This window comes from Engraulis encrasicolus, chromosome 14 (assembly GCF_034702125.1).
Source record: "Engraulis encrasicolus isolate BLACKSEA-1 chromosome 14, IST_EnEncr_1.0, whole genome shotgun sequence".
In the NCBI taxonomy this organism is placed as follows: Eukaryota; Metazoa; Chordata; class Actinopteri; order Clupeiformes; family Engraulidae; genus Engraulis; species Engraulis encrasicolus.
The window spans coordinates 37,869,488-37,897,453 of NC_085870.1; the positions used below are offsets into that span (position 1 = coordinate 37,869,488).

General features: G+C 43.3%; 1 protein-coding gene across 2 annotated transcripts in view; it reads right to left on the bottom strand.

Annotated features, from left to right (window-relative positions):
- ankrd52a (ankyrin repeat domain 52a) overlaps positions 1–27,966 on the bottom strand; it is a 54,210-nt gene that overhangs the window by 26,082 nt on the left and 162 nt on the right. Inside the window, exons 1-14 of one of the 2 annotated variants that reach the window (XM_063215675.1) lie at positions 27,946–27,966; positions 19,451–19,534; positions 16,711–16,789; positions 16,138–16,208; positions 14,809–15,009; positions 13,997–14,084; positions 10,699–10,841; positions 9,825–10,037; positions 8,156–8,234; positions 7,348–7,462; positions 7,049–7,131; positions 4,917–5,034; positions 2,864–2,932; positions 2,175–2,315 (exon numbers count right to left, since the gene is read on the bottom strand). The exon at positions 27,946–27,966 is cut by the window's right edge and continues 162 nt beyond it. In XM_063215675.1, coding sequence (XP_063071745.1) covers positions 2,175–2,315; positions 2,864–2,932; positions 4,917–5,034; positions 7,049–7,131; positions 7,348–7,462; positions 8,156–8,234; positions 9,825–10,037; positions 10,699–10,841; positions 13,997–14,084; positions 14,809–15,009; positions 16,138–16,208; positions 16,711–16,789; positions 19,451–19,534; positions 27,946–27,966 — 1,505 coding nt within the window. Of the gene's footprint in view, positions 1–2,174; positions 2,316–2,863; positions 2,933–4,916; positions 5,035–7,048; positions 7,132–7,347; positions 7,463–8,155; positions 8,235–9,824; positions 10,038–10,596; positions 10,842–13,996; positions 14,085–14,808; positions 15,010–16,137; positions 16,209–16,710; positions 16,790–19,450; positions 19,535–27,945 lie in introns of both variants that reach the window. The other variant, XM_063215674.1, reaches the window with a different exon arrangement.

A 27,966-nucleotide genomic window follows, 5' to 3' on the forward strand; every position in this document is an offset into this window, starting at 1 on the left:
GCTAGCGGCTAACTACTAGCCAACCTGTGGTAAACTAACACAAGGCTAGCTCTTGTTAGCTAGCTAAATCCGGACATGTAATGTTGACAACAAACAACTCACACAACCATTTAACAAGCCCAAAATACTCAACATTTCACTGGTAGATCAAGGAGGGTATTGGGATTGAAAACAAGGTATTTTTGAACTTTGTAGTGAAACCATAATTTAATAAGGGAACTGGTTTTGGTGAAATGTAACACAAGGCTAGCTCCGGTTTGCTAGCTAAATCCGGATATGCAATGTTGACAACAAACAATTCACACAACACAAGGCAATTTTGAACTTTTTAAGTGAAACCAGAATTTATTAACAAACTCGTTTTGGAGAGATGCTAGTTAGCCTGCACATAGCTAGGTCTATTCAGTATAGCTTTACATGTCCTTCTTAAATTAAATGTTTCATTGATTTATACATTCTACCAGTTCATGATATAGCTTCATCAATCACCTGTGGCCATTGTCTGACATTGTCTATCCATGAAACTTTATTCAAACCTTAATTCAAGCTGTCATTTCGATAGTCTCAGTCACCACAATTTATAAGCGCAGCTACTATTAACCCTTTAGCTCCCATAACGGCCGTGAACGTCCGGCTGGATCTGTACCATAACGGCCGCGGCCTGCCGGAATATTTTCATATGAAAATACGGCTGAACGGCCGTCATCATGCAGTTTTTCCAGCTTTCAAACACTTTAGCTCAATATTACAGACCCTCCTCGATATACTTTCAGTATAAAAACTATATGTTTATATTATTTTATTTTTCAGTATTTTAGATTTTATTTCGAGATGCGCCGCTTTATGCGACTTGGCAATCTGCCGTCAATTCAAATGACGGCCGTCCGAGATTGAATGCCTACAAACATAACCATTCTGTTTTTACAATCTATATACACTAAATATGAAAACTTCCAACCCTCTTCGATCTGTTTTCATGGTCAACAGCACATGTTTATGACTATTTGGGCTATTTTAGATCATGTTGTTTTATTAGGCTTATGAGATGGTGTTCAACTGTGATGGGCTCTGCCATGGTCCTAAATAGCAAACACAACTGTCCAGCCGATGTCAACACACTACATATTAAAAATGTAAACTGTCTTCGGTGTGTTTTCAGAGTCAAACCATATGTTGGTATCCAACTATCTTAGTTTCCTGGAACAACGATTAGCGACAGCTCTGTACAGGCGCATCATGTGAAGGAAGCGCAGCGCCTACCCATTTTGCGTGTCAGCTTTGGCAAAGCAGTCAAGTACTGTTACTACTCCACGTTGTCCTTCATAAAAATATGCGCGAAGGCGTTGAGTTGAATGCTAACTTCCAATAATAGCCTACCAACGTGGTGTTTGTAGCACTTCAATCCTGTATTACTCGGTGATGCCTGGCGCGTCTTACCTGTGCCAAATCGGGGGTGGAAACTTCCTTAGAGCTCCATTCATGTCCTGTCTGCTATCGCGGACACTTCTACGGTTATCCTTACACGTCTTTGGCATGGTTCAGTTCAAACATTATTAGCTAGTGTAGTCCATTACAGTTATCGCATATAATCCATAGGCCGACCGCTTGAAAACAGGACTTCTGGGTGAACGACATTTGTTGTCGTCACATGTTCATTGTTCAACTTTGACCCTGGATGGATGGATGGATGGATGGACGGAAGGATAGATAGATAGATCGATAGGTAGATAGATAGGCCTAAATATATAGATATATAGATAGATAGGCCTAGATAATATCGGATTTTATCACATTTTTATCATTTAATCCACATCAAAGGCACTCTATGGGAATACTGAACAATCAATTATCCATAAATGATATACCATTTGAAAGTGTGTTTTCTCTACTTTAATATGAAAGTAACTTGTAATTGACACTTTTCATTTCTTTTCAAGTTATTTGACATCATTAAAATATAACCAAAATGCAGCTTTTTTCTTAGAATTCTTGGTAGAATTCCGGCCTATTCAAAAAAAGTTCTGGTAGCTAAAGGGTTAATAGATGGCATAACGGGTTTAATGAATAGAACAGCACTTCAGCAATGGCGGCAGCGAACAATGGCGGCGCCCATAAATCGCTTCTCGGATTGGTGTATAAAGGCAAACCCATTAAACCAACATTAGTGGTGTTACCTGCGGAAGGTCTGTGAGGCAGCAGCAAAGTGCAGGGGGCTACAGCCTTTCATGTCCGGCTCATTCACCTCCGCCCCCGCACTCACCAGAGCCACCACACACTGGTAGTTCCCATTAGCAGCCGCATAGTGCAAAGGAGCCCTGTACAGACACAAACAGAACATGAAAAAACAAAAGGCACGATGGAACGCGTAAAATGAATTGGTGTGTCATTCTAAACCATTTTGTAAAAAGAAATTGCAGAGAGACTGGCCTCTAACGAAAGACACTTAATGGGAGTGGGTGGTGGGGTGAATGTACAAGATTCTTAGGCAGTGTCAGAAATATTTCCACAATGCATGTCACATTATCTTGTACTATACATCAGTGATTTCCTAACCAGGGGTTGGATGTACCACTAGGGGTACGCAAGAAAACTGTAGGGGGTATGTGGGAAAAATTGAATAACTGTGTTGTCACATTGGGATATAGAGACAAATAGAGCATGCAGTCAGGGTGTGCATCATGGTGTAACAATAAGCCAAAGGGGGTACGAAAGACAAAAAATGTTGGGAAACACTGCTGTACATAGCGCTCTAACGAACAAGTCAAGATTTAAGATAAAGCCACAGTCACCTGACTTGGCATGCCTCTAAAGTTAGACACACGACGAATGGGATGGGAGTTGAATAAGAGAGAGGAGTTCTTACCTTCCCAATTTGTCCTTTTTACTCAAGTCAGCACCACTGCTCAACAGCAAATTAAGACATTCAACATTCCTGTGGAGGAGAGGAGCGACACAAAATTACATTTAAAAATCAATGACAGAATAAATAATTCTACACAGCACTCCAGAAAATGAGCTTCAAATATTATTTTTGTACCAGGAGGACTGGCAATGATTTTATTTCAAATCAATACATTTTATTACAACCCTTTTATTTCAAGTCTACACATCTCAACCAGAATAAGGCACTGGCAAAATCATCATCATAAATAAATGAGTGTCTTCATGATCAGTGTTGCAACTGAGGTCATTTAAGCAGTAAGTCACAACTGGCCATGGATTTGCCTTCAATTTATAACGTTGTAATAATTAATTCGCCTTGCATCGTTCAGTTGTATGTTCAAGTATGATGTCGAGAGACATCAGTGACGGGTCACAGGAAGTTATCGTCTTTCAAATCACACTGAGACCCAAACCAAATACAAAAGATGTGCTCTTCCTGTATTCTCCCAACAGCACCAGATTCTGGGTACCTAGTTTGACACTGTTGGAAGCATCTAACGGTAGAGACACATAGGAGGCGAAACGAGCGAGGCGAAGAGAGGCGGAATTCAGTGACAGCTCAACCGTCATCAGGTCGTCGCGGTGAATCAAATGGAATGTCATAGTTATATTGTTGATTTGATTGGGCCGCCGCAGGCGAATTTGCTCCTCATTTGCATAATATTAAACTTGGTTTAATGATTTTGTTTCGCTTCGGTTCGCTTGCTTTCGCCTCTCTCATAGGAATGAATGTCGAAGTTCGCTTCGCTTGGCCAAATTCGCGTTTATGTGTCCCTACCGTAACTTGGACGGGTATAGAATCTTCATTTGTCATACTGTTTTGAATACAGTCCATTTACACTTAGAACGCCAAATCAGCCAATCACAATCAGGAACCAGACGCAGAGTTTAGATTGAGACGGGACATATGGCGGCCATCTTGGTGACGCCTTCGGAGTGCTATTTCGCGATTAAGTAGACCAGATCTGAGAGTCAATGGGAAAAATGAATGGGGAAACTGAGTGTAGGACGGGGAAGAACCCAGCGGTTGTGAAAACCATATGGTTGAAAACTGATCTATCTAGACTGCTTGGTTGTGCTATACGAGTCAAAACAAAACTTTTTAAGCCACTTTTCTCACGTTTTTTTTTGACAGAGCGCAGGCGCAGTAGTTCCGTAACGGCACGAGAGCAACGGCTTTTCACAACTGAGCATGCGCATCATTTCGCGTGCGCCGATGCAGCCAGATGATTGGATCACTGGCTCCGCAGCACAGCAGGCACATTGGCTCTTGTTACCAGAAAGGCGGGAGATGTGCGGGTAGACGCCATATTTGCGTTACGAATCTTCAACGTTAATTTCTATGTACGATTACATGGCTGTCCTATCTCCCCTTCCTATCAAAATCTCTGCCAGACGGACAGTTTTAGATGGTGGTTTAAATACCCTGCCTGTACTGTCTGTCCTGTACTGGCAAGTAATGTCAGAGGGCCACCAGGAGAAATAGACAGAGACACACAAGGAATGTGTGAAGAGTCAGGGGGGGGGTGTCAAAGTGGCTAGGTGAAATCTGATCATGCAGTGTGTGTGTGTGTGTGTGTGTGTGTGTGTGTGTGTGTGTCCCATAAATGGTGCGCAAGAGAAGAGAAGTGTGTGTGTGTGTGTGTGTGTGTGTGTGTGTGTGTGTGTGTGTTTGTGTGTGTGTGGTGTCCAGTAAAAAGGTGTTATCTTCCACGTCTGTGCAGTGAAAGCAGTGTGCTGTGAGCAGCGAGAGGTCCCTTAATCTGTGCATGCCGTGTATGTGCTTGGAATGCATTCACAAGTGTGCAGGTTTGCACTATGCAGGCAGGTGCCCTCTGGTGAGTGTACAAATTCACCCCCTTAAAACTCAGCAGTGTGTAGAGCAGGGTCTCCCGAGGCTGCCTAGTGTGTGTGTGTGTGTGTGTGTGTGTGTGTGTGTGTGTGTGTGTGTGTGTGTGTGTGTGTTTTCTTACCCCCCAGATGCAGCAGCGTGTAGGCAGGTCCTCCCCAGGCTGTCTGGGGTGTTTATGTCGAACCCTGCCGACAGCACATGCTCGTTGCTAAGCGACGACACAATGCTGTACAGCTGACCTATGAAACAACATCAACACAAGTGACAGTGACACACCGTTCACCCAGCAGTAAAAAGGTGTTTTGATTTGACCTTAATTCACATTAGGTCAATAAACGTCAATAAATAAATAAATGTGCTATTAGGGGTGTAAATAATAATTGAAATGTATCGATGCTTCGATCCTATGGCCGACAATTTCATTGAATCGTAGGCCTGGGCGATATGAGAAAAACTTAGATTTCGATTATTTCTCCCCAAAATGTTCGATTTTGATTTTAATCACGATATGAATAAAATCACAATAAAACAAAAAACAAAAACAAACTTTGTTTGTAGTCTTAAGAGGGGCTCAGCATTCCAAACGAACTATCTGGGGACTGTTTAAAGGTGTGAAAAGTTTATCCAGCAATTCGTTTTTTAAGTACCACTAGTTAGTTGCCAGCAGAGCTCAAACACAATTTTCCTTCATTTGTGTTAGCAACTAGCTAGTCTACGTCTACTGCTAAACCAATTCGAAGTCCTAACACACTGTTTGCAATCAAATGTGGGCCATTACTTTAAAAAACGAGGCATAGAGAACTTTATAAATTATTAATTTACAGGCTCCGATACCGTCCTTCCCTTGTAGTCTACCTCACAATCTCTGATGCCACCCTCGTAGTCACTACTGTCTGGAGCCTGCAGTGACTGGCAAAGAGGGAGAATCAGACTGAGGGGACGGGGCATGGCACGCTTCTTCCTAGCGCATGGGGCGCGACTTCAAAATTAGAGATGCACCGGATCCGGATCCGGTTCCGGATCCGACAGGATAATAGGGTTTTTCACAGGATCCGGATCCGGCAGGATCTTAAGCAGTGGATCCGGTATCCGGCAGTTACCTAAAAATCAGGATCTGGTGCATCTCTAGTTTTTACGTAGCCTATGCTTTTCAGTCAGTCTTTCACAACCCCAATCACTGCATGGAGTGAAAGCCCTTTGGAAGCGGCCGTTGCAGGCAGTTTGCAGCAAGCCAATGAGTCTAAAAAATAGTTTGAGCCAACGTAATAAAAAGGGCCCACGTGTGCGAGTAGACTATGTGTTTCAACCCTTTCGTATGATCCGGTATCCGGTTCCGGTTCCGGATCCGGCAGGATCTTAAGCAGTTGATCCGGTATCCGGCAGGATCCTAAAAATCAGGATCCTGTGCATCTCTATTCAAAATAAGAGTACACAGCGTGATCGGACAAAAACAATAAAAAAAAAGAATGTGCATCGAACGTGTAATTTTTAATCTTAGAAATTTTTCACATCGCGATTAAAATTGAAATCGAAAAATCGTCCAGGCCTATCGAATCGTATCATATTATGGGGCATTTTTAAATATTGAAAATAATCAAATCGCTGGCCCCTGTCCAATGCCCTAAGCTCGATAACATAATAGAAGTGAAAAGTAATTGGAAAAAATCGAATCGTAGGGAATTGTTAAGTAACGACAATCCTGCTTTAAGAAATCGATACCGTATCGTATCGTCATGGAGGCTGTGATTTACACCCCTACGTGCTGGAGTATGTCTGTGTGTGTGTATAACCAGCAGTAATTTACCATCAATAGACAGTCTATTCATGTCCTCGACTATTGAAAAAAAAAAATAGTTTACTGCTAGGCAGTGTCCATTGAATTGGCAGCTCTGTCAGCTAGTGTGACATGGGAAGGCGTGTCTCCCTAGCCAGGTGACCCCACCCATAATGCTTCTCTTCATTCGTACTCATGGTCTGGAGGGTCTTTCTCCGGAGGGTTTAGTCGGCTACCAGGTGGCCGGCCAATAAGCAAACGCTTGGGTGAGCGTTGACCAATCGTTTCAAATCGGAACTGAGTACACACAGAAGTATTATGGACCGGTCATACCAGGCTAAGGTCTCCCCTAAGATAAGTTACTTTTGACAACAGTCTGAAGCCGTAGAGCAGTGTGAAAAGGTTATTAATTACACCTTCTCTCATATCAGATACATACAGCAGATACTATGTGCAATGGGGGGGTGGGGGTGTCTCACCTGAGGAAAGTAACTTTCGACAACAGTCTGAGAACCCGTAGAGCACAGCCAGGTGCAGAGGAAACATCCCATGGATCCCTTGCCTGGCGAGACACAGCACAGGAGAAGAATCAGACACATACACAGACACACAATCATATCTTGAAATGGTGTGCAAACACAGACAAATGCAAAATGCGATACACACACGCATCCCTCTACAACAACACACACACACGTTTACTTCTCAAAATGCAACACACACACACGCACGCACTTGCGCTGGCACGCACACACACACAGCGCCCCACCCTGCTGACCTGGCTGTGTCGGCCCCGTTGGTCATGAGAGTGCTGATGAGTAGCTCGTGACCGTGCTTAGCAGCTACATGAAGAGGAGTATTGCCATACTTGTCCACACAGTCAATCTCCCCACCTGCACCAACAGACAATACACATCATAATTATTACACCCAGTATTGACACACTTGTCCACACAGTTAATCTCACCACCTGCAAAAAATAGTATTACAATAATGGCACACGCGCACACACACACGCACGCACGCACGGACACTTACACACATTAATTATACAGTGTTGCCATACATTATATACACACTCCCCAACCTGTGACAAGAGTAGTATTAACATAATTACAGCCTGCTTGGCCACCTGCCTTTGGACACAGGATTGGAGAGGTGTGTATACACAGAAGCAGGTTAACAGATATCTCAAGAACAGTGATGTGCACAAAAAGGAAAACAGCTACAGCCATCTGGGTTTCAAATACAATGTGAATGTGATGTTGAGGTGTCATATCTCATTTGTTCATTATAAGATATTATTACATTATCATCATCATATTAATTCAAGGTCAACAAAACTACAAATGAGCATCCAGAGTGCACGTGTAGGCACAAAACAAATTTGAAAATATGTGCTGGGGTTATCTGTGCATTTGAGCATTATTGTTGTAACAGAGATTCCTGGAATGTCATTGCTCAGTAAACCTGAGACTTTGTGTGTGTGTGTGTGTGTGTGTGTGTGTGTGTGTGTGTGTGTGTGTGTGTGTGTGTGTGTGTGTGTGTGTGTGTGTGTGTGTGTGTGTGTGTGTGTGTGTGTGTACCGTTCTGGATGAGGATCTGGGAGCGTGTGAATCGCCCATGGATGGCTGCCATGTGTAAGGGGCTCTTCCCTTCTTTGCTCTGAGAGAGAGAGAGAGAGAGAGAGAGAGAGAGAGAGAGAGAGAGAGAGGAAAACCAAGAGTGAGTCCTCAACACAACACTCGTTATTCTCTTGCCCAGTCGTCCTAATACTGGCCAACACCAGGTTCCCACACCACTTTAGGGTACAAACACACAGTTTTTCCAAGCAGCCTTTCTTTCTGGAAGGAAAGGAAATGTTTTAATTCAACACACATCCTTTTGATCGTTGCCTTCTCTGTTTCTGATTCAGTTAACTGGCTAATGCCACAGAGAATTAATTTAAGCAGTCATTTAATAGCATTAAATAAATTCAATGTGACATTGACAGATGATGTTATTCCAAACTGGCGGCACAAATTCTGCCATTTCTGGTTATAATGCTCGAATTTGGTCTGGTGGCAAACAGCATTTCCCAATACCTTGAGTGAATGCAAATTAATTAAATCTTAGTTTTAGTTGAATTAACTTATCCTCTGAAATGACCTAAATCTTGACAGTCACTGGTCTGGTTAGTTGGTGCAAACTTTAAATCACAACATCTAGGCCAAATGTTTAAGTTGTCACGTGACTGCCGAAGTTATGTATCACACATCTGAATGATGACTGTGGTAATTGTAAAACCAAATCATATATTTATGTTATACCGGTTTAAGGTTTAATGTTGAACTTGTAACATACCTCCATCTCAAACTGTAAAGGACCTGCAAGTTGACCTTCATGTTTTAACCAATCTTTTACGCTATAACCATGCAGTCCTCATCACGTACCAGCTTGATGACATTATCCGCTATGTTCTAACCAAACTGCTTCTTTACGCTATAACGCTGTAGTTCTCCATGCCCTAAACGCATGTTGATATCTCCGTTATGTTCAAACTGTACTGCCTCTTTACGCTATAACGTTGTAGTTTTTCATGAACTATCTGCATGTTGACATCTGCTCCGTCATGCTATAAACAAATGGCATCCTAGCCTAGCCGTGGCTCAAACGTCTGAGCACTGGACTGCTACGATGGCAATCCGGGTTTGCTGACCCTTCCCCATCTCTCTCTTCCACTGGTTTTCTGTCTCATCTCCACTGTCCCCTCTCCAACAATAAAAGGCATAAAAGCCCCAATATATACAGGGATTGAATAAAATAACGGAAACACTTGTCATTTTAGTGTGGGAAGTTTCATGGCTCAAGTGGACTAGCCTGTTGGCCAATCTTCATTAATTGCACATTGCACCAGTAAATTGAAGTGTGAAGGTTCAATTACCAGAGAAAGAGCACAGTTTTCCTCAAAATTATGCAATGCACACAACATTATGGGTGACCTATCAGAGTTCAAAAAGGAGAAATTCTTGCTGCACGTGTAACTGTTGCATCTTTGACCAAGACAGCAAATCTTTGTGGTGTATCAAGAGCCACGGTATCCAAGATAATGTCTGCATACCACCAAGAAGGATGAACCACATCCTTCAGGATTAACTGTGGATGCAAGAGCATGCTTTCACACTAAAATGACAGGTGTTTCTGTTATTCTGTCCAACCCCTGTATATAACAAACGGCATCTTTACGCTATAACCTTGCAGCTCTCCATGACCTACCTGCATGTTGACGTCTGCTCCGTTGTTGACGAGCAGCTCGAGGCAGAGCGCCCCGTTGGTGGAGACGGCGGCCAGGTGCAGGGGCGTGCAGCCGCGCTGGTTAGGCTGGTTGACGTTAGCGCCGCGGTTCACCAGCTCGTTGGCCACCGCCTCCTGGCCCGTGTAGCACGCCATGTGCAGCGCTGTGTTGCCATATGCATTTGGCTCATCGATCTGGAGGGGGGAGAGAGGGGGAGAGAGAGAGAGAGAGAGAGAAAAAAACAAAAGACAGAGAAAGGGGAGAGAAAATACAGGAAGAAAGAGCAGGACATTACAAGAGAGGAGGAAGAGAGGAGGATATTAAAACATGGAATCAACTCTGATGAATGACCATCATCTGGAGAGGCCATTAAACATTAGAAGACTTTAGCTCGTCATTGCTTGTGCTGCATTCAAGATTCAAGAGCTTTTTATTGTCATTGACAAATAAATTTGACAACGAAATTGCGTTTAAGAATACACTGCACAAGTATTCCAGGGCCGCAGCAACATATGAGCAGTAAGAGTCACTACTCGCCTAAACAGATTTATTTCATTTCATTTCAATTCATTGAGGCTGATCATTGATCACCACCTGCCCGGTCCATACAGTTACGGGAGGTCAGCTGGCTGCCTGCCTGTCACCATTTAACACTTTCAAAACAGGAGCACCAAGGCAGAATAAAATATTTTTTTGTGTGTAGATTTTTGTAGTGTAGTGCAGAAAAGGGTATGGAACTAAGATGAAAAAGACCTGTATTAAGAGCTTATCTGATCTTCTCCAGCTTGAGGAAGAGGAGGAGGAGGAGGAGAAGGGGAATGATGATGAAGGTGATGAGGAAGGGGAGCGCCTCACCTCTGCGCCCAGACGCAGCAGGTACTTGACCACGTCTATGTGGCCGCTGGCCGCCGCCGCGTGCAGTGCCGTGTAGCCGCGCTTGTCACGGCACGCCGCGTCGGCACTGCGCGACACCAGCAGCTTCACAATCTCCAGGTGGCCTACAGAGGGGGGAGGGAGGAGAGACTTTAACATGTGTATAAAACGAAGGTTATGTATATAACCACGGTTCTATGAGTTCCGAATGACCGCCAGAGCTTGGCTGTCACTCGGAGTGTACACGAGAAATTTTGCCAAGAGGACATTCCCTGGGTACACCGCTCTTTTGATCCCGACCCCGGGGTCACCGGGTGACGTCACCCAGGTCACAAGTGAATTTGTTGGTACTAAATACTCGACCTGCACTGACGTGCAATGGATATCCAATTCTGTAAGCACCGCCTCTGGCGGTCAGGAGGAACGATATAGAACAGGGGTGTCAAAAACAAAACCTGCTGACTGGATGCAGCCTGCAGATGGTTCAATTCCACCCCACACTTGTAAAGAAAAAAAAAACTAAGAATGTCAAAAAAGAAAAAAGTCACCTGCCCCTTGCAAAGTTGCTGCAGGTGTCCAATACTTATGAACTCTTTTTTGACCGAAACTAGTTGGACAGCACTGGTATAGAACATTTCATACAGAGAGGGGGTATTCGTAAATTCGAGAGGTGGTATAACTCGTTTTAGTCAATGACTGTATATACTGGTTTTACTACTAAGACAGGTATACCAAAAAAGCAGGGAGATACACAGAGCATACCTGCCAACCTTGAATTTTTTTTTTGAGTAGCAATTTATCGCGGCGCGGCAATTCACGGCGCAACAAATACCTACAAGTGAGAAAATGTGGTCAACGCAGCGCGATACCATGGGCCGCCGGCGGGCCCATCTGAGAGGCTACTTTGTTTTGCACACCTTGGGTTGCCAAATGTCAAGGGGGAAAATATGGGACACTTCATTCAGGCAGGGGGAGTAGGGGTCCTCCCCCAGGAAAAATTAGCTTTTCTTAGATGCAATTTCCTGCATCCTGTGTATCTGGCAATTTCACCAGATTATCTTGCTCTTCACAGTACTGAACAACCATACATTATTAAACTTTCATGGAAGATGTTTTTTTTGTTTCACACCATGACACCAATAAAATGCTATGATATAGTGTACTGGAATTCAGGCCTCTAAATTAACTTAATTGATCACCATCCAATATGGCTCTTAATCTTACAAGTCAAACATACCACCAGTCTGGCTAGTAAGTTATCCTATGTACCAGCCAAACAGAGCATTTGGTCACTTGGGGGGTGTTAAGGAGCTGGAATCGAGTATGAAATTGAAGCATTTGCTTATTATTTTTTGGCTGTAGAAGGTACATGTAGGGAAATGTATAATTTGATTATATAATACAGAGGCATTTCAAAACGTTGAATTGCAATGATTCTTACATAATTTCCCCCAATATTAATAAATGGTGATGTTGTCACCTACTGTGAAGAAGTATCAGCAGATTGTAGAGAAAAAGATAAAGACAGGTGTTATCTAGGCTAGGATAATATCAGGTTAATATTATTACCTTGGGGGCTAACATCAAAATCACACTTGCATCCATTCAGTAGCCTACACGTCATGTGGCTCTACTGATGGACGAGGGCTAAATGGCCACTGCTTGGAACTTCCACAGTAACTTTTGAGGTGCATGCACGCTTCTTTTTTCACTTCTCTACATATTGGCCTATCTACCCTTATTTCGTCATGAGTTGGCTATTGTTCAGTGTTCTGCACATGATGACAGGATCATATATTTTATTAATAGATTGCCATACGTGATTACGGACAGTTCTAGTCGTGGAGTCATGCATATTTTGGTATGACGCACAAGACCTGTTACACTTTCACAGAATGGGCCACTACTCCAGTATCCCTATATGTCTTTATACGCTGTCATGGTAGATTACGGATGTACTCCGAGCACAACCGTTAGAACTATCGCTTTGTTTCCCCCAGTTAATAAAATGATCCGACGCAAAGGGAAACCGAATTTAGTTCGCTGCTAATCTGCTAATTATAGCGCAGTAATAGTCAGCAGTCGACCACATTTTCTCATTCGGAAGTAATCTCGTTTCGGTCCAATATCAAAAAAGTACAAACATATTGCCGTCAAATACGGCGAAACATTGGGTGAACCATTATGTTCAGGACGACAGACCTCGAGCTTTATTTATTTTCATAAGTTTACGGATTTAGCAACTGGACGCAATTCACTATTCCCATAGAGGCTACCTTTCTCAAAGCCCATTTACCTTTGAAACGGTGATTTTGACGGTGCTCACTTGTAAAACTACAGCGACAGCACCAAGATGGATAATATATGATGACAGGAGGAGGACACTTGTGTCAGAGATTATAGGAGTAGGCCTAGTCTCTCTGCTTGTGTGTCTTCGAAGCAAACTTTCTATCTGCAGCTGAGCTGATACCTCGACTCGAGCGGAGCGACAACAAATGAAGACATCCAAACTAGCGCTCTGATTGGTCAATATTTCCCCCCCACACGTTGCTGGCCAATGGAAAGGCCAGCGCGAGAGTTGCAAGCAGAGCCATATCTACGGCTCTGGCTGGTTGCAAGTCTACAGAGAAATATATAAGGGCCCGTGAATAAATACACTTTGCTATTGGTTTTTCCCGTATTTTGAAGTGACAGCGCCGTAGTTTGATGTCAAAATTCGTATCTGCTACACAAAATGCGTAATGGTCGGCAGGTATGACAGAGCATATTGTGTGTTAGGCCATGCACAAGCTTGTAGCAGGATACGCTTGTTCATGCACATTTCGTGAAAGAATGCCTTGCCATGCGTAATTTATGTCAATTTTGTGCACTGGAGAACACCTGACATAAGGTACGCAGACGTGAGTGTACGCGGTGTAATACAGACAAAACCACGAGGGGCTATCTTCCGAATTTTCCGAGCCCCATGGCTATCTGCCTCCTTGATGTTACCTCGAGTATCATGCAAAGGTAAGCACGTGAACGCAGTTGCATGCGAAATTGAAGTCCCACAGCAAGCATGTCCCCCGCCTTAAAGAGTTTTGGTTATGGTGAGCATGGCTTTATACGTGTTAAATGATCACATGTATGATCAATCATACCCCGAACGCTGCCATATTTGTCATGTCTCTATGGTAACGAGTTGTGGATTGGTTGGTAGTACTCTAACCCCCTAGTAAGCTGCTGTAATTCTAACCATGTATGGAGCAAGGCCCACACGCTGGCTGACTGGCACACTCACCCAGGTAGGCTGCCCAGTGGATGGCCTGCCGGTCCTTCTTGTCGCTGGCACTCAGGTTGGCCCCGTGGTTCAGGAGCAGGTTCACCATCTGACCACAACACACAGAAGAAAGGAGTACAATTAAAATCAGATTTTCAAAAATGATCTGAGTGCATTATGGGTATTGTATGCTGTATGGGAGGTGCGTTGTGGGTATTGTATGCTGTAGTTAACCTAATAACCTATGCGTGTCTGCTCTGTATGCATGTATGGGAATTGTATGCCTAGTGACCTCTGAGTGTCCGCGGTGCACGGCATGGTGCATGTTTGATCAGAGTGCAGTGCATTATGGGTACTGTATGCTGACTGACCTCCGTTGTGTCTGAGTGTCTGTTGTACACGGCGAGGTAGGGCTGCACAATTAATCGAAAATAATCGAAAATCGTGATAAAATCGTGAAATCGTAAAGTCGTGATTTCAATCGTGATTTAATCGTGGCAATAGTGACCTACCTTTGAGAGCGTCCTGGAAGCCAGAGCATACTGACAGGCTGGTGCTTCTGGACAGAAATCTGTCCACCTAACTGGCATGCTATTGCCTTTACATAATTATTACAATTCATTTTATTTTGCTCATCCCGTATATAATTCATTCTTGGTTATATTTCATATTGTTATAATTAAAAAAAAAAATCAATAATCGTGATTAATATTGTGATTAAGATTTTGACCAAAATAATCGTAATTATGTTTTTTTCAATAATCATGCAGCCCTACGGCGAGGTGCGTGTTTGAGCAGAGTGCATTATGGGTATTGCATGTCGACTGACTGACCTCTGAGTGTCCGCTGTGCACGGCGTGGTGCAAGGCGGTGCGTCCGGAGCGGTCGGCCACGTTCAGGCTGCTGAGGTGGGGCAGCAGCATCTCGGCACAGCGTGTGGCCTTGTTGGCAGCCGCCACATGCAGCGGGGTCTGCCACAGCTTGTCCCGCGCGTTCACCTCCGCCCCCTGCCGTAGCAGCAGCCCCACGGCCCTCTGGGATACGGAGAAGAGGAGAGGACAGGAGAGGAGGAGAGGATAGAGTGGAGGAGAGTGGAGGAGAGTGGAGGAGAGGAGGACGGGAAGAGGAGAGGAGAGGAGAATGGGGGGAGGAAAGGACAGGAGAGGAGAGGAGAGGAGAGGAGAGGAGAGGAGAGGAGAATGGGGGGAGGAAAGGACAGGAGAGGAGAATGGGGGGAGTAGAGGAGGAGGAGAGAATAGAGTGGAGGAGAGGAGGAGAGGAGGAGAGGATAGAGTGGAGGAGAGGAGAGGAGAATGGGAAGAGTAGGACCGGAAGAGGAGAGGAGAGGAGAATGGGGGGAGAGTGGAGGAGAGGGAGAGGAGAGGGGAGGAAAGAGAAGAGAGGAGAGGGGAGGAGATGAGAGGAAACAGGAGGAGATAGGAGTAGAGGGGAGAGAAGGATGGAGAAGGGGAGGAGAGGAGAGGTGATGGGAGGAGAGGAGAGGAGGGGAGAGTGGAGGAGAGGAGAGGGGAATGGGGGGAGGATGGAGGAGAGAGAGAGGAGTGGGAAAGAGGGCAGGGGAAGAGAAGAGGAGAGGGGAGGAAATGAGAGGAAAAGGGAGGAGATAGAAGTAGAGGGGAGAGGAGGAGAAAGAAGGAGAGGAAAGAACAGGGGTTGGCATGGAAATAGTAAACAAGCAAGCCAAGCCAAACAGCATTGGTAATGTGTAATCATCCGGTGGGTCTACATGGGCAGGCGTTCTCATGAGTGTGGACCCAGAGGGAAAAGACTGCCTTCACAACAGCTGTGATCCAGACAGTGCCATCTGTCACATTACATATTTTACATTCAAATGCTACATAATAGTGCTAATAAAAGAATTTTGGAACAAGGTAGACGCACTTAAAAAACACATCTTCAACCATGTTGTAATTCTATTGTAACAAACCAAAAATATATATTATTGTTGGTGTATAGTCCCTTGAGATAAATTAACCAAGATCATGTTGTAACTCTATTCTAAGAAACTAACAAATTCATTAGTGTTAGCCCTTGAGATGAGAAATATCTTGTTTTCAAGGGGTCCCCCCTTTTGGTTGAGCTTCATGGTACAGTGAGCATCCACAGAGCTTGGTCTTCAGCGGGGTGCTGGTGGAGCTTACCTCATTCCTGGAGGCAGACGCCCGGTGGAGAGGGGTTAACCAGCCTTGGTCCTTAGCGTTGACACTAGCACCTGAAGAGAGACAGCAGACGCTTCATGAGATGATAAGGCTGAACACAGTGGATGTATTCATTCCATACGCATAGACCATAGTATGAATGAATGGGATCATTGAGTAGGACCATTTAAGACTGTGGTGCTCTTTCCTGCACATTTCCCCATTTTAACACTTAAGCACCTTCATTCATGGACATGATTTTACATCAACCTACACTAGGGACTACTACAATCTAGCGTATTTACAGAATGTTATTGATTTGCAACGCCCCTGTTCTTTGTTTAAAAATAGCAAATTAATATTTTCTGCCTACATAACCAGTGATTCGCAACTACTAGACTAATCACCTGGCTGAATTTGACAGGTAAAACCAAGTCATTTTGGAATATGTGGAATTAGATTGTAACAAATGAATCCATTTCGCCCACCCCTGTATATGACATACAGCATCACTTATAGCCGTGTAGGGTACCATCAAGTACACCTTTTGTAAGTGTGAGAGGTGCGTGGTCCTACCTGACTTGATGAGGAGATCCATGATGTGAACATCCCCCATACAAGCAGCAGCATGCAAGGGGGTGCGGCGCTCTTGGTCCTGTAGCAGACAAAAAGCAAAAAAGCAGGGCAGAAAATTTTTTAAATAAATACAAAATAAATGAAGAGACTGCTTTTTCACACCACTGTTGTCAGACAGGTGTATTGGCCATCACCAATGTGCGCAATGTTTGTTGCATAGTGAATTGATTGACAGCAGTACACTTTGAAAACAAGACTAGGCTAGCAGGGCCAACTACTAACTAGACAATTGAAGTTCACTTTTGGATGGATGAAATGTTTGCACCAACTAATTTGAATCATGCGGAACAGCATTTATGGTCACTGGTTAGGAGTTGGTATGGGGGATTCTACTTGGAAAAAGAGGTAGGAAGAATGTGGGTGCTCTGTTAAGCCCTAATCCCTAACTAAACTCTAACAATTGAGATGCAATTTTTCGTAGGGTAGGTGTGGTTAGGTGGTGGTAGGTGTGGTTTACGATTGCCCATGGTCGTTCATTGAGCATTACGAATGGATCATTTGCCATACACATAGCCCATAGCCTATCGTGTCAGTTGTATTCAAACAAACTGCCCGCTACTGCTTGTTAAGTAGCATGCATCAACGCTGTTCCAGCCCTCCCTGCTCTCTCATTGGCTCCCTTCCACATTGGTTGCTCTTTGACGCTGGCATCTACGGCTGTCTTTCAGATCGGAACGATCACACAATGCAACATTGGGTTTTCCCGGGCTACTAATCCAAGGCTGAAGCAAGGCGCTGACTCCCACATTGTTACAGGAAATACACATTGGGTCCTTTCTGATTCGCAAACTCCAGTCCTTGGACTGTGCTTGTGGCCTCGCGTTTCGCTGACGCCTCGCCTCCCCGCTGTCAGCCTAGCCACAACAACTTTTGGGGAACGATTCTTCATTCACCATAGCGAATGCAAAAGAGAAAGTGGCAATGGAATTGCGCTTTTGCGAGATATTGAAAATCACTTTTGTCGTCATTGACGTCATGACAAGGCCACAAGCAGGCAAGGGAGCAAATGGAGGACGGGAGTTAAGATATTAGAAAGAAACCATTATATAGGGTCAAGGAGGACACCGCTGTTGGCACTCGGATCACATATGCCCGACCTCAGCTAGAGTAAGTGGCTTGAGCACTGAAGTTAAACAATCCACGCTGAAGTGATTTGTAGCTAAGAACAAGCTCAAGCGCATTTACGGACTTAGTTTGTGTAGCGGCCAGAATGAGAGCTATGCTATTGACACCAGCGGGGAGGGTGTTGGGGTGTGGGGGAAGCTGGGGGGGGGGACCTGCGCCTCACATAGAATGCATTGATTGAGGCTGCCTGACAGTTTTATAGAAGACTTTTTATATTACAGTTATATAAAGACTTAAAAGGTGCACTATGTAGGATTGTGGTCAGAGTAGGTATTGCAACTATGCTGCTTATTGAAACTGTGCTGGCTACTGCCAAATTTGATCTTTTCATGAACATTTACTAAGTACTAAACAAATATTTACTAGTGGTGAATAACTACAGTACAGTAAGTTTTGAAGGTAAAATGTCTATTTCTGGATCAACTGCAGACATGGAGAGGATCCACTTTTTCATGTATGAAAAGTTCATTTTTCCAAGTCATAATGAATACAATTACAATTTGATGGTGGTGGTAAGTGTTTGTGAAAATGGTAAAATTTGTGAATGGGCCGCATTAATTCCAGCAATGAACCACCGGAACTAAACATTTTACATACTGCAACTTTAAAGGAATGCAGCATTTACTGTTGCCATATCTGACTGTTACAGGGTTTGCTGCAACAATCTCATACATTCATCTGTGTGATTTATTTGAGTTGTAGATTTGCTGTATGTCAGAGTGTGAAAGATAAGCTCTGAAAGTAAAAAGCTGTGCCACACATTTGTTCCCATTAACCAGCTGATCCACTGTAATTACCCTGGTAGTAAAGGAGTTCCATTCATGAAATCACTAGTGGTAAGAAGAACACAGCCAGAACTAAGGAATTGCCTACATGCCAGGACTTTCACTTTCTAAAACCGGGGTTGTCCCTCTCTGTAAGAAGTACTTGGCAGCTCGCAGTATGAACACACACACAGGCTCAGGCTCGGGTCTGCAGTAGAGAGTAGCAGTAGAGCCGCTAATCCTGAGGGTGAGCAGTTTGTCAGATTAGAGTTAGGAGATCAGGAGGACAAGGGGGTCAAGGGCCAGGAGAGTGAGGAAGGTAACGTGAGCAAATTGGACTAGTGTCCGTTTTTAGCTACGTGCCTGTTAGCACTCGTTACCGCCCGTCCAACCAGGCTGCCTACATGTTGGTCTGCTGTGCGCAGCGCACGCTCCAACACACACACAGGCATGCATGCACAAATGCACACACACAAATGTGCGTGCACGAACGCACACACTGTACTACTACAGTATATCATCATGGCTTTAAAACGCAACAACCTAATGTGGAATATGTTGGCTTGTTTCCTGAGAGAATCACTTTGTTTTGAAAACATAAAGTAGAAGAAAAGAGAAGGAGCAACGGCAGCCACCCAAGGCCGTGTTTTATATTCAATAAAATAATCTAAAATTGTTGTAATTTATTAAAGACTGACAGTGCACATGGCAAAGTGGAATGATACCAAAAGACAAAACAACCTTCATTACACACAAAAAAAATGGGGCAAAAATACAGAGTTCTTTCTTACCAGTGCATTGACTTCTTCTTTCTTGTGCAACAAAAACTTCACGTCTTCTACATTTCGGCTAAATATGGCCTGGACCAGAGGTGTCTGAAAGAGAGAAAAGACATAATTGACAGTGGACTACATCATGAGCATATCAGTGAAATACCTGAGCCTTTTTAATTCACCACCAGACAGTCAGGAAACTGAAATCTAGCCCACTTCTCGTGGCACACCACTTAAGTAATCAGCCCAGTCTAGTCCAGTCTTCTTAAAGGGACACTGTCAGATTTTTGGAAATAAGCTTATTTTACACCTCCCCTTGAGTTAGATAATAGGGTTTTACCATTCTCCTGTACTTTCAACCGTTCTCTAGGTATGGCAGTGCAAATTTTACCTCCATGCTAGCAGCTAACATTGAGTCCTATGAGACCAGCTGGCGGCTAACTGGTCTCATAGGAGTCCATGTTAACTGCTAGCATGGAGGTAAAATGTGCACTGTCATATCCAGAGAACAGTTGAAAGTACAGGAGAATGGTAAAACCCTATTATTTAACTCAAAGGGAGGTGTAAAATAAGCTTATTTCCAAAAATGGGACAGTATCACTTGGGTCATTTCACGTGAAATCAGACACTTTGGGACCCGACCGACCCGGATTTCAATCATACTTGGTGTGCCTTTTTAGTAGCAAGGTAGCACCCCAGAACTGCATTGGTTTGAATCTGACACTAATATTAAGGGAGAAACAGACTAGGAAAGGTTCACATGTGAGGGTAGGACACTATACATTCAGCCTTGAATATATCAGTCAGTGTTAGTCACAAAAAGATGCCTGTGGTGTTATTTGAAAGCTCTTTTCCGGCTCTACATATTACACAATCAGCTTGGAATACAACAACTCTCAGAATATGAATTATGATAAATTGAAAAATTAAAAATTGAATATCTAAAAAAACTATATTTTAAAATGGCCAGTTCCTTGTCCAAACGTAGCCGGCAATGTCATTAGCAACACCTCAAATGCTGGTGTTCGGTTCTTTATTCATGTCAGAGAGAATTTGACTCACAAATATGGCATCATACAGACCACTTACTAATAATATGGTAATACCATAGTAGCATCACATGACAAAACAAAAACAAAACAAAAATGGTCAGTTTCCATGGTCCCAGGTTTCAGAAACTAAGGCAGATGTCCATTTATACACACCAAATGATGATATGTGAATGTTTGAACAATCCTTCTCTGTGTACCTGTGTCATCTTCCCTTTACCATACTTTAAAGAGATAATCAATGGCTACACTCTCATTTTGTACTCTACCAGTGCATTTGAAGCAGCAGCTGTGTCTTTTGTAGATAATGTATAAGTACGTCCCGTTGCAGTTACAGGTTCCACTACCAGAAGCACATCCTGATGATCCATGACAAGTCTATCTGGTCTGAAGGGAAAAGTGAAGGATGGAGATGGTCCATGAGGATGCAGGAAGTTCAGTTTCACCTCTCCAGTGCTCAGCATACATTCCTCAACACATGCTAGCCACCAGTTGCCATCATATACAGCTACAACATACCCTTTGATGCTTGAAAATGTAATACATTCCTTTACTGAGCTCACTCTTTCAACTCCTTCTCTGAATGCGGAAAATGGCCTAATGTCCATTGACAATAGGCAGAAGCTGTGTAGTTTTTGAGTACCTGGAATAGTTCTTGCAGATTCAAACCTCTTCAACAGGTTCTCAGCTTCACGATGGTGCATCTCTCTCAAGAACATCCATTGCCAGTTTGCCACAACAGAGATGTACCATCAGGGTCATTCCACGCCAAATCAACAAGAGCCCGCGCACTTAGGTCTCAAAAAATTCTGAAAATATTACCAAGTGTACCCGTGGTACTTAAGAGAAACACTGTAAATTTATTTGAATGAAAGATGTATCCTCTCCGTGTTACAGACAATTTTACTGGGGGAGGGGGGTGCCCATTTTGTTCACACTATTTTTTTTGTCAAAGTTCACAAGCCCGTAGCTCAATAACTAAACCATGTAGGAAGTTCACATTTGGCATGCTGGTACATAGATAGGAATTATTAGTTGCTAAACTGTCAGTTTTGGTCTGTATGATCCTGCATCGTCATAGCATTCCCTCAAAGATTATACAAATTGTACTGGAGTTTTTGGCTGTGCTCTGTTTAGGCCTTCAGAAGACATATTTGTGCCCAACATAGCCTCTTGATTTTTTTCCCCTTGTAGAGACAAGTGGGAACACTCTCATAAAAAGCTATAAATAGAAAGGAAATCCCATCAGTGTTTGACCAGAAGACCTCACAAGTCTAACAAATCATTTTGGGTGTCATTTTCAGAGCTCCAGAACCCCTTGTGGGATTGTCCACAGATTTTTATTTTATTTTTTTCTTCATTCTCCATGAATTCTTCTTTTTAAAAATGCCAATGAGACTTGTCTTATGTGATGATTTCTTTTATAATTTCCAACCTGAACATGGGCAACATGCACATTGACAGCAATATGTTTTCTATGCGTTTCTTCCGCTGCCATCTGCTGGTCAAAAAAAGTAACAACATGACTCTTTGTGCCTGACCTACTGTCTCTTTTGGTGTGCGAACCTTCTCCCACATTGAACGCTCCTGAAATCATTGAAATTAAAAGGGATACCTGCACCCCTGCACAGGGACTCTCGGGTGATCATGTCCGGGCAAAATTTGCATTTGATTATTTAGCCTTTACATTAAATGTTATCAAAATCATGTTGCTCTCTTTTTGCATTTTGCCCATGTTCAGGGTGGAAATTAAAAAAGAAAACATCACATAAGACAAGTCTCATTGGCATTTCTAAAAAGAAGACTTCATGGAGAATGAAGAAAAAAATAAAATAAAAATCTGTGGACAATCCCACAAGGGGTTCTGGAGCTCTGAAAATGACACCCAAAATGATTTGTCAGACTTGTGAGGTCTTCTGGTCAAACACTGATGGGGTTTCCTTTCTATTTATAGCTTTTTATGAGAGTGTTCCTACTTGTCTCTACAAGGGGAAAAAATCAAGAGGCTATGTTGGGCACAAATATGTCTTCTGAAGGCCTAAACAGAGCACAGCCAAAAACTCCAGTACAATTTGTATCATCTTTGAGGGAATGCTATGACGATGCAGGATCATACAGACCAAAACTGACAGTTTAGCAACAAATTATTCCTATCTATGTACCAACATGCCAAATTTGAGCTTCCTACATGGTTTAGTTATTGAGCTACGGGCTTGTGAACTTTGACAAAAAAAAGAGTGTGAACAAAATGGGCACCCCCTCCCCCAGTAAAATTGGCTGTAACACGGAGAGTATACATTTTTCATTCAAATAAATTTACAGTGTTTCTCTTAAGTACCACGGGTACACTTGGTAATATTTTCAGAATTTTTTGAGACGTAAGTGCGTGGGCACTTGTTGATTTGGCGTGGAATGACCCATCATGAAGCTGAGAACCTGTTGAAAAGGTTGGAATCTGCAAGAACTATTCCAGGTACTCAAAAACTACACAGCTTCTGCCCATTGTCAATGGACACAGTGGAAGTTAGGCCTTTTTCAGCATTCAGAGAAGGCAGAGTTGAAAGAGTGAGCTCAGTAAAGGAATGTGTTACATTTTCAAGCATCAAAGGGTATGTTGTAGCTGTATATGATGGCAACTGGTGGCTAGCATGTGTTGAGGAATGTATGCCGAGCACTGGAGAGGTGAAACTGAACTTCCTGCATCCTCATGGACCATCTCCATCCTTCACTTTTCCCTTCAGACCAGATAGACTTGTCATGGATCATCAGGATGTGCTTCTGGTAGTGGAACCTGTAACTGCAACGGGACGTACTTATACATTATCTACAAAAGACACAGCTGCTGCTTCAAACCAGTGGTAGAGTACAAAATGAGAGTGTAGCCATTGATTATCTCTTTAAAGTACGGTAAAGGGAAGATGACACAGGTACACAGAGAAGGAATGTTCAAACATTCACATATCATCATTTGGTGCGTATAAATGGACATCTGCCTTAGTTTCTGAAACCTGGGACCATGGAAACTGACCATTTTTGTTTTGTTTTTGTTTTGTCATGTGATGCTACTATGGTATTACCATATTATTAGTAAGTGGTCTGTATGATGCCATATTTGTGAGTCAAATTCTCTCTGAAATGAATAAAGAACCGAACACCAGCATTTGAGGTGTTGCTAATGACATTGCCGGCTACGTTTGGACAAGGAACTGGCCATTTTAAAATATATTTTTTTTAGATATTCAATTTTTAATTTTTCAATTTATCATAATTCATATTCTGAGAGTTGTTGTATTCCAAGCTGATTGTGTAATATGTAGCGCCGGAAAAGAGCTTTCAAATAACACCACAGGCATCTTTTTGTGACTAACACTGACTGATATATTCAAGGCTGAATGTATAGTGTCCTACCCTCACATGTGAACCTTTCCTAGTCTGTTTCTCCCTTAATATTAGTGTCAGATTCAAACCAATGCAGTTCTGAGGTGCTACCTTGCTACTAAAAAGGCACACCAAGTATGATTGAAATCCGGGTCGGTCGGGTCCCAAAGTGTCTGATTTCACGTGAAATGACCCACTTTAAGAGACTTATGGTTTTGACATGTCACACTTCACACATGCACATGGTAAAATTCTTCAGTACACACAACCCTTTGACCTTTTAATCAAACGTGACCATAAACAAAAACAGCATCATGCAAAATTCGTTTTCCCCTGGTCAGCCACATTACCGGCATCAGGAGAGATCAGTAAACTGACCTTAACTAAACATTGGCATTAACAGAACTGTGCTTGTGTAGTGCAGGCAGCGCAGGCAGCGCTAGAGAGTGCAATGGGACAATCTGAGGCCCATTCATTTGCGGCAGCATTAGACAGACAGAGAGGAGCTTTGCCAGGGCCCAGCTGGTCCGGTCAGACACAGAGGGAACAGGCTGTCAAAAAGAAGGGGGGCATTCATGGACGCGCTGCTACGGGTGTGGTTCTCCACAGCCCAGCTAACCAGCACCGCTCACCAACAGGGACTGCCTGTACTGTACTGCCCTACAAAGGCACAACTACGAGGCAGCGTCCTACGCAGCACTCAAATGGAGAAAAGAAATGGCTTAAATAAGTGGTCATAGTTTTTTGGCCAGTCAAAAGGTAAAGCGATGATACTATTATGTACACTACCCATCACTGCTCAGACAAGGGGTATTATCCGTTGTCAATTTACAGCCTAAACTCAGTTCAGACAAACTAGTTACTGGCTTTTTGATGTGAAGGACTGGACGACTGAAGACCAATCAAGTACCAGTAGTGAAAAAGACTAGCTTTCTGCAGATTTGGATTTGTACCTTTAAGGTATTTTTAGTATGTCTATAAAAGAGTCATTGCGGCAACACTGTATGAACAGTTCAACATCAACTATGACACAGCATGATGTTTAGTAACTGCCAAAATGACCGACATCAATCCCAAAAATGGCAAACTTTAGATGCCTTTGGCGTGTGTTACGAAGCCAAAGTAGCTCAAATTTGACTGTGATTGACTTCTTTTAATTCCACCATATAATGTGCATGGTATAACATGCAAACTTCCATGCACGGTCCAAGTTGATCAGCTTCTTTCACGTTACTCTGCTGTCAAAGTGTTGGCCACTGGCCAATAAATTAGCCAATATCACCAAATAACCGGCATGCCAGCGGTCTGACAGCCTTTAGCCTCTATACTGTGATCTTATTTGCGGCTGATGAAGAATGCCTGTAACTCCTCCTACATGCCAATCTGATCCAACACATTCTGCATGTCATCACCTAACACCATGTCCGCAGCAGCACTTAAAAAGGCCGGCGTGCTTGCAGCGGTGCCAGCCACATTGCTGACGTTTGGAAGGGCTCCAGCGACCTCAATTAACATCGGCCCCTCACATTCTCAACCAGGAACTTCATTCATTCCTTTCATTTCAATGCTGCTGAGCTGGCAAGCATGTTCGTCAAAATGCTGCAACTGGGTGTCCCTAAGGTACTGACAAGTTAGGAAAAAGTTGGTCTGAAACTGTTTGTTGACATGTAAGGCAAACAGGTGTGAACAACAACTTTTAGCCACTAAGTTGAAGATGTGTTCCTTTACATCTCCATATAAGCTTATTGTCAAGAGTGGACTGGGTGGGAGTCAGAAACACTATGTTGATCATCAGAAGTAAAGGTCATCAGAAAGTCTAGTCTAAAAAACGAATCTGATCCCTCTGAAATATGCCAAACAATCCTAACTGAAGGTTAACTGTGTGTGTGTGTGTGTGTGTGTGTGTGTGTTATGCACTACATTTGGAGACACAGGCAGTGACGTAACTGAAGGTTAACCGTGTGTGTGTGTGTGTGTGTGTGTGTGTGTGTGTGTGTGTGTGTGTGTGTGTGTGTGTGTTATGCACTGCATTTGGAGACACAGGCAGTGACCTGCCCCCATTGCAATAGAGACTGGATCAAGGACTGACCTCAACCGCCATCTGACAACCCACAAATGACCAGACTCAACGTCAGGAGGACAATCATTCTCATTTCGAGTGATCGCCGATGATGATGATGTGTATATGTGTGTGTATATGTTATGCACTGCATGTGGAGACACAGGCAGTGACCTGGGCTGGTGTCAATTCAGAAAACGAGATATAGCAGCTAATAATCTACTCTGGATGAAAGAAAGTCTCTGTACGCAAGGGGGCTATGATGGCAGTGTTCTACACTTCTTGGTGCATCACAGTAAGATGGTCCTGATTGAGCAACGAGGGGTTAAATCCACACACTAAGTATGAATAAATGCTCATCACAGCCAAACAAGTGCAGAGTTCAATCATACTCCGCAAAGGTGCAACTGTGTGTGCGTTGGGCATCATCAGCTGTATGCAATTGGTTTACAAGGCCATTAAGTTACACCACAGACATGTTGCAACAACCTCAAAAGACTGAAAAACACTTTGCTAGATGTACTTTCTTAGAGAGCAAACGAATAAAGGCCACCACGCCCGCACGCATATAATTTAAGCGTTGCCATCTCATCCCTGCCAAGCTATTCTTATACCGAGCTGGCACTTCAATCTCGTGCCAGTGACATCTAGGGTTGGGATTCAAATCATTTCCGAGGACTGCCGTGCGAGTCATGAGAGCGAATAATACTTGTGTATGTTACCTTGGACACATAACAATACAATCTGTTCCATTTCATGTGTTTCATTGGCTAGCTCATGTGCATGTACCTTTATGACTTGGCAACCTGACACAAACGATAGCTGCCTGCTACCAAAAAATATACATCCGCATCGAACTGACAGCAATCTAGATATGTTGCACATCCAGGGTATATAAAAATAGGTTGGCAAAAAGAAGTCACACAGTAACCCACACAATTACGATATACCAAGACTGTGGGACGGTCTTGGTGTACAATAGCACGACAAAACGGAAAGAGAAAATCCTAGCGATAAGACCATTAGAACTCTATGTCTTATGACATGGTGTCGCGAGCGCAATTACTGTCGAGTAGTTAGCTGATGATGTTTGCAAAGACTTCATAATCCTAACAATACTTGTGGGAGATCAGTTAGTGTCAGAAATATGACATGTCAATTTACAATAGACTGCGAGGATTAGCACATCAAAGGGGTTGAATTAGCTAGTAGTCGACGCTAGTGTAGCTAGGAAGGGTAAACGATAACTGGTACATGGACATTTGCAACAGCATCCGCTCCATCTCCAGCTGCAGTGTATCAGATTGTAACATTAAAATAACATACAGCCGTTTGCATCACTCATATGTAGCACATGCATGCTCTGTATGCAACAACACTGTAGACAACGTAATACATATATCATCGACTTCGCTGTCGAAAAGGCATCAGAGAAAGCTAGCTAGATTCTACAGCTAGCTGCCCACCCTACAGTAAAACCGAAACAGGTGCTAATGCTATCTTACGTATTGGTCCATCGCAGATTCAGTGACATCACAATCCATACCTTTCTTGGATGCATTACATTGCCCCCCATATCAAGCATCAGATGCAAAACAAAACGCTGTCGAACAGCGTGTTCATTTGACAGTTAGATTGAATGCATGAGTGCAACGTAGTTTGGCACATAGCAAGCCTATCGGGGCGTGCTACAAAGCAAGGTAGCATCATGTCGTAGTTAGCCAATTAGCCCATGAAAACCCTACAACGGGAAACGAAACACACTCATCCAAGATAATATGTTGCTATGCACACTACAACACACCCACATCATATGCCACCAGCCTTACACTGCTTGGCACGGTCACGAAAGGCCTTTCCAGATGCATTGGTTTCATGCACTGATCGTGTAGCCACCTAGCTAGATTAGGCCTTGAATAGCGTAACGCTATGCTAGCTAGCAATCAAACCCGCCCTCGTTTGGAAAACAGGATAAAGAAAGCAGCGATATGTAACCTTAGCTTGCTTACATTAGCTGTTTGACCTACCTGGTCGGTTATATTTAGTAT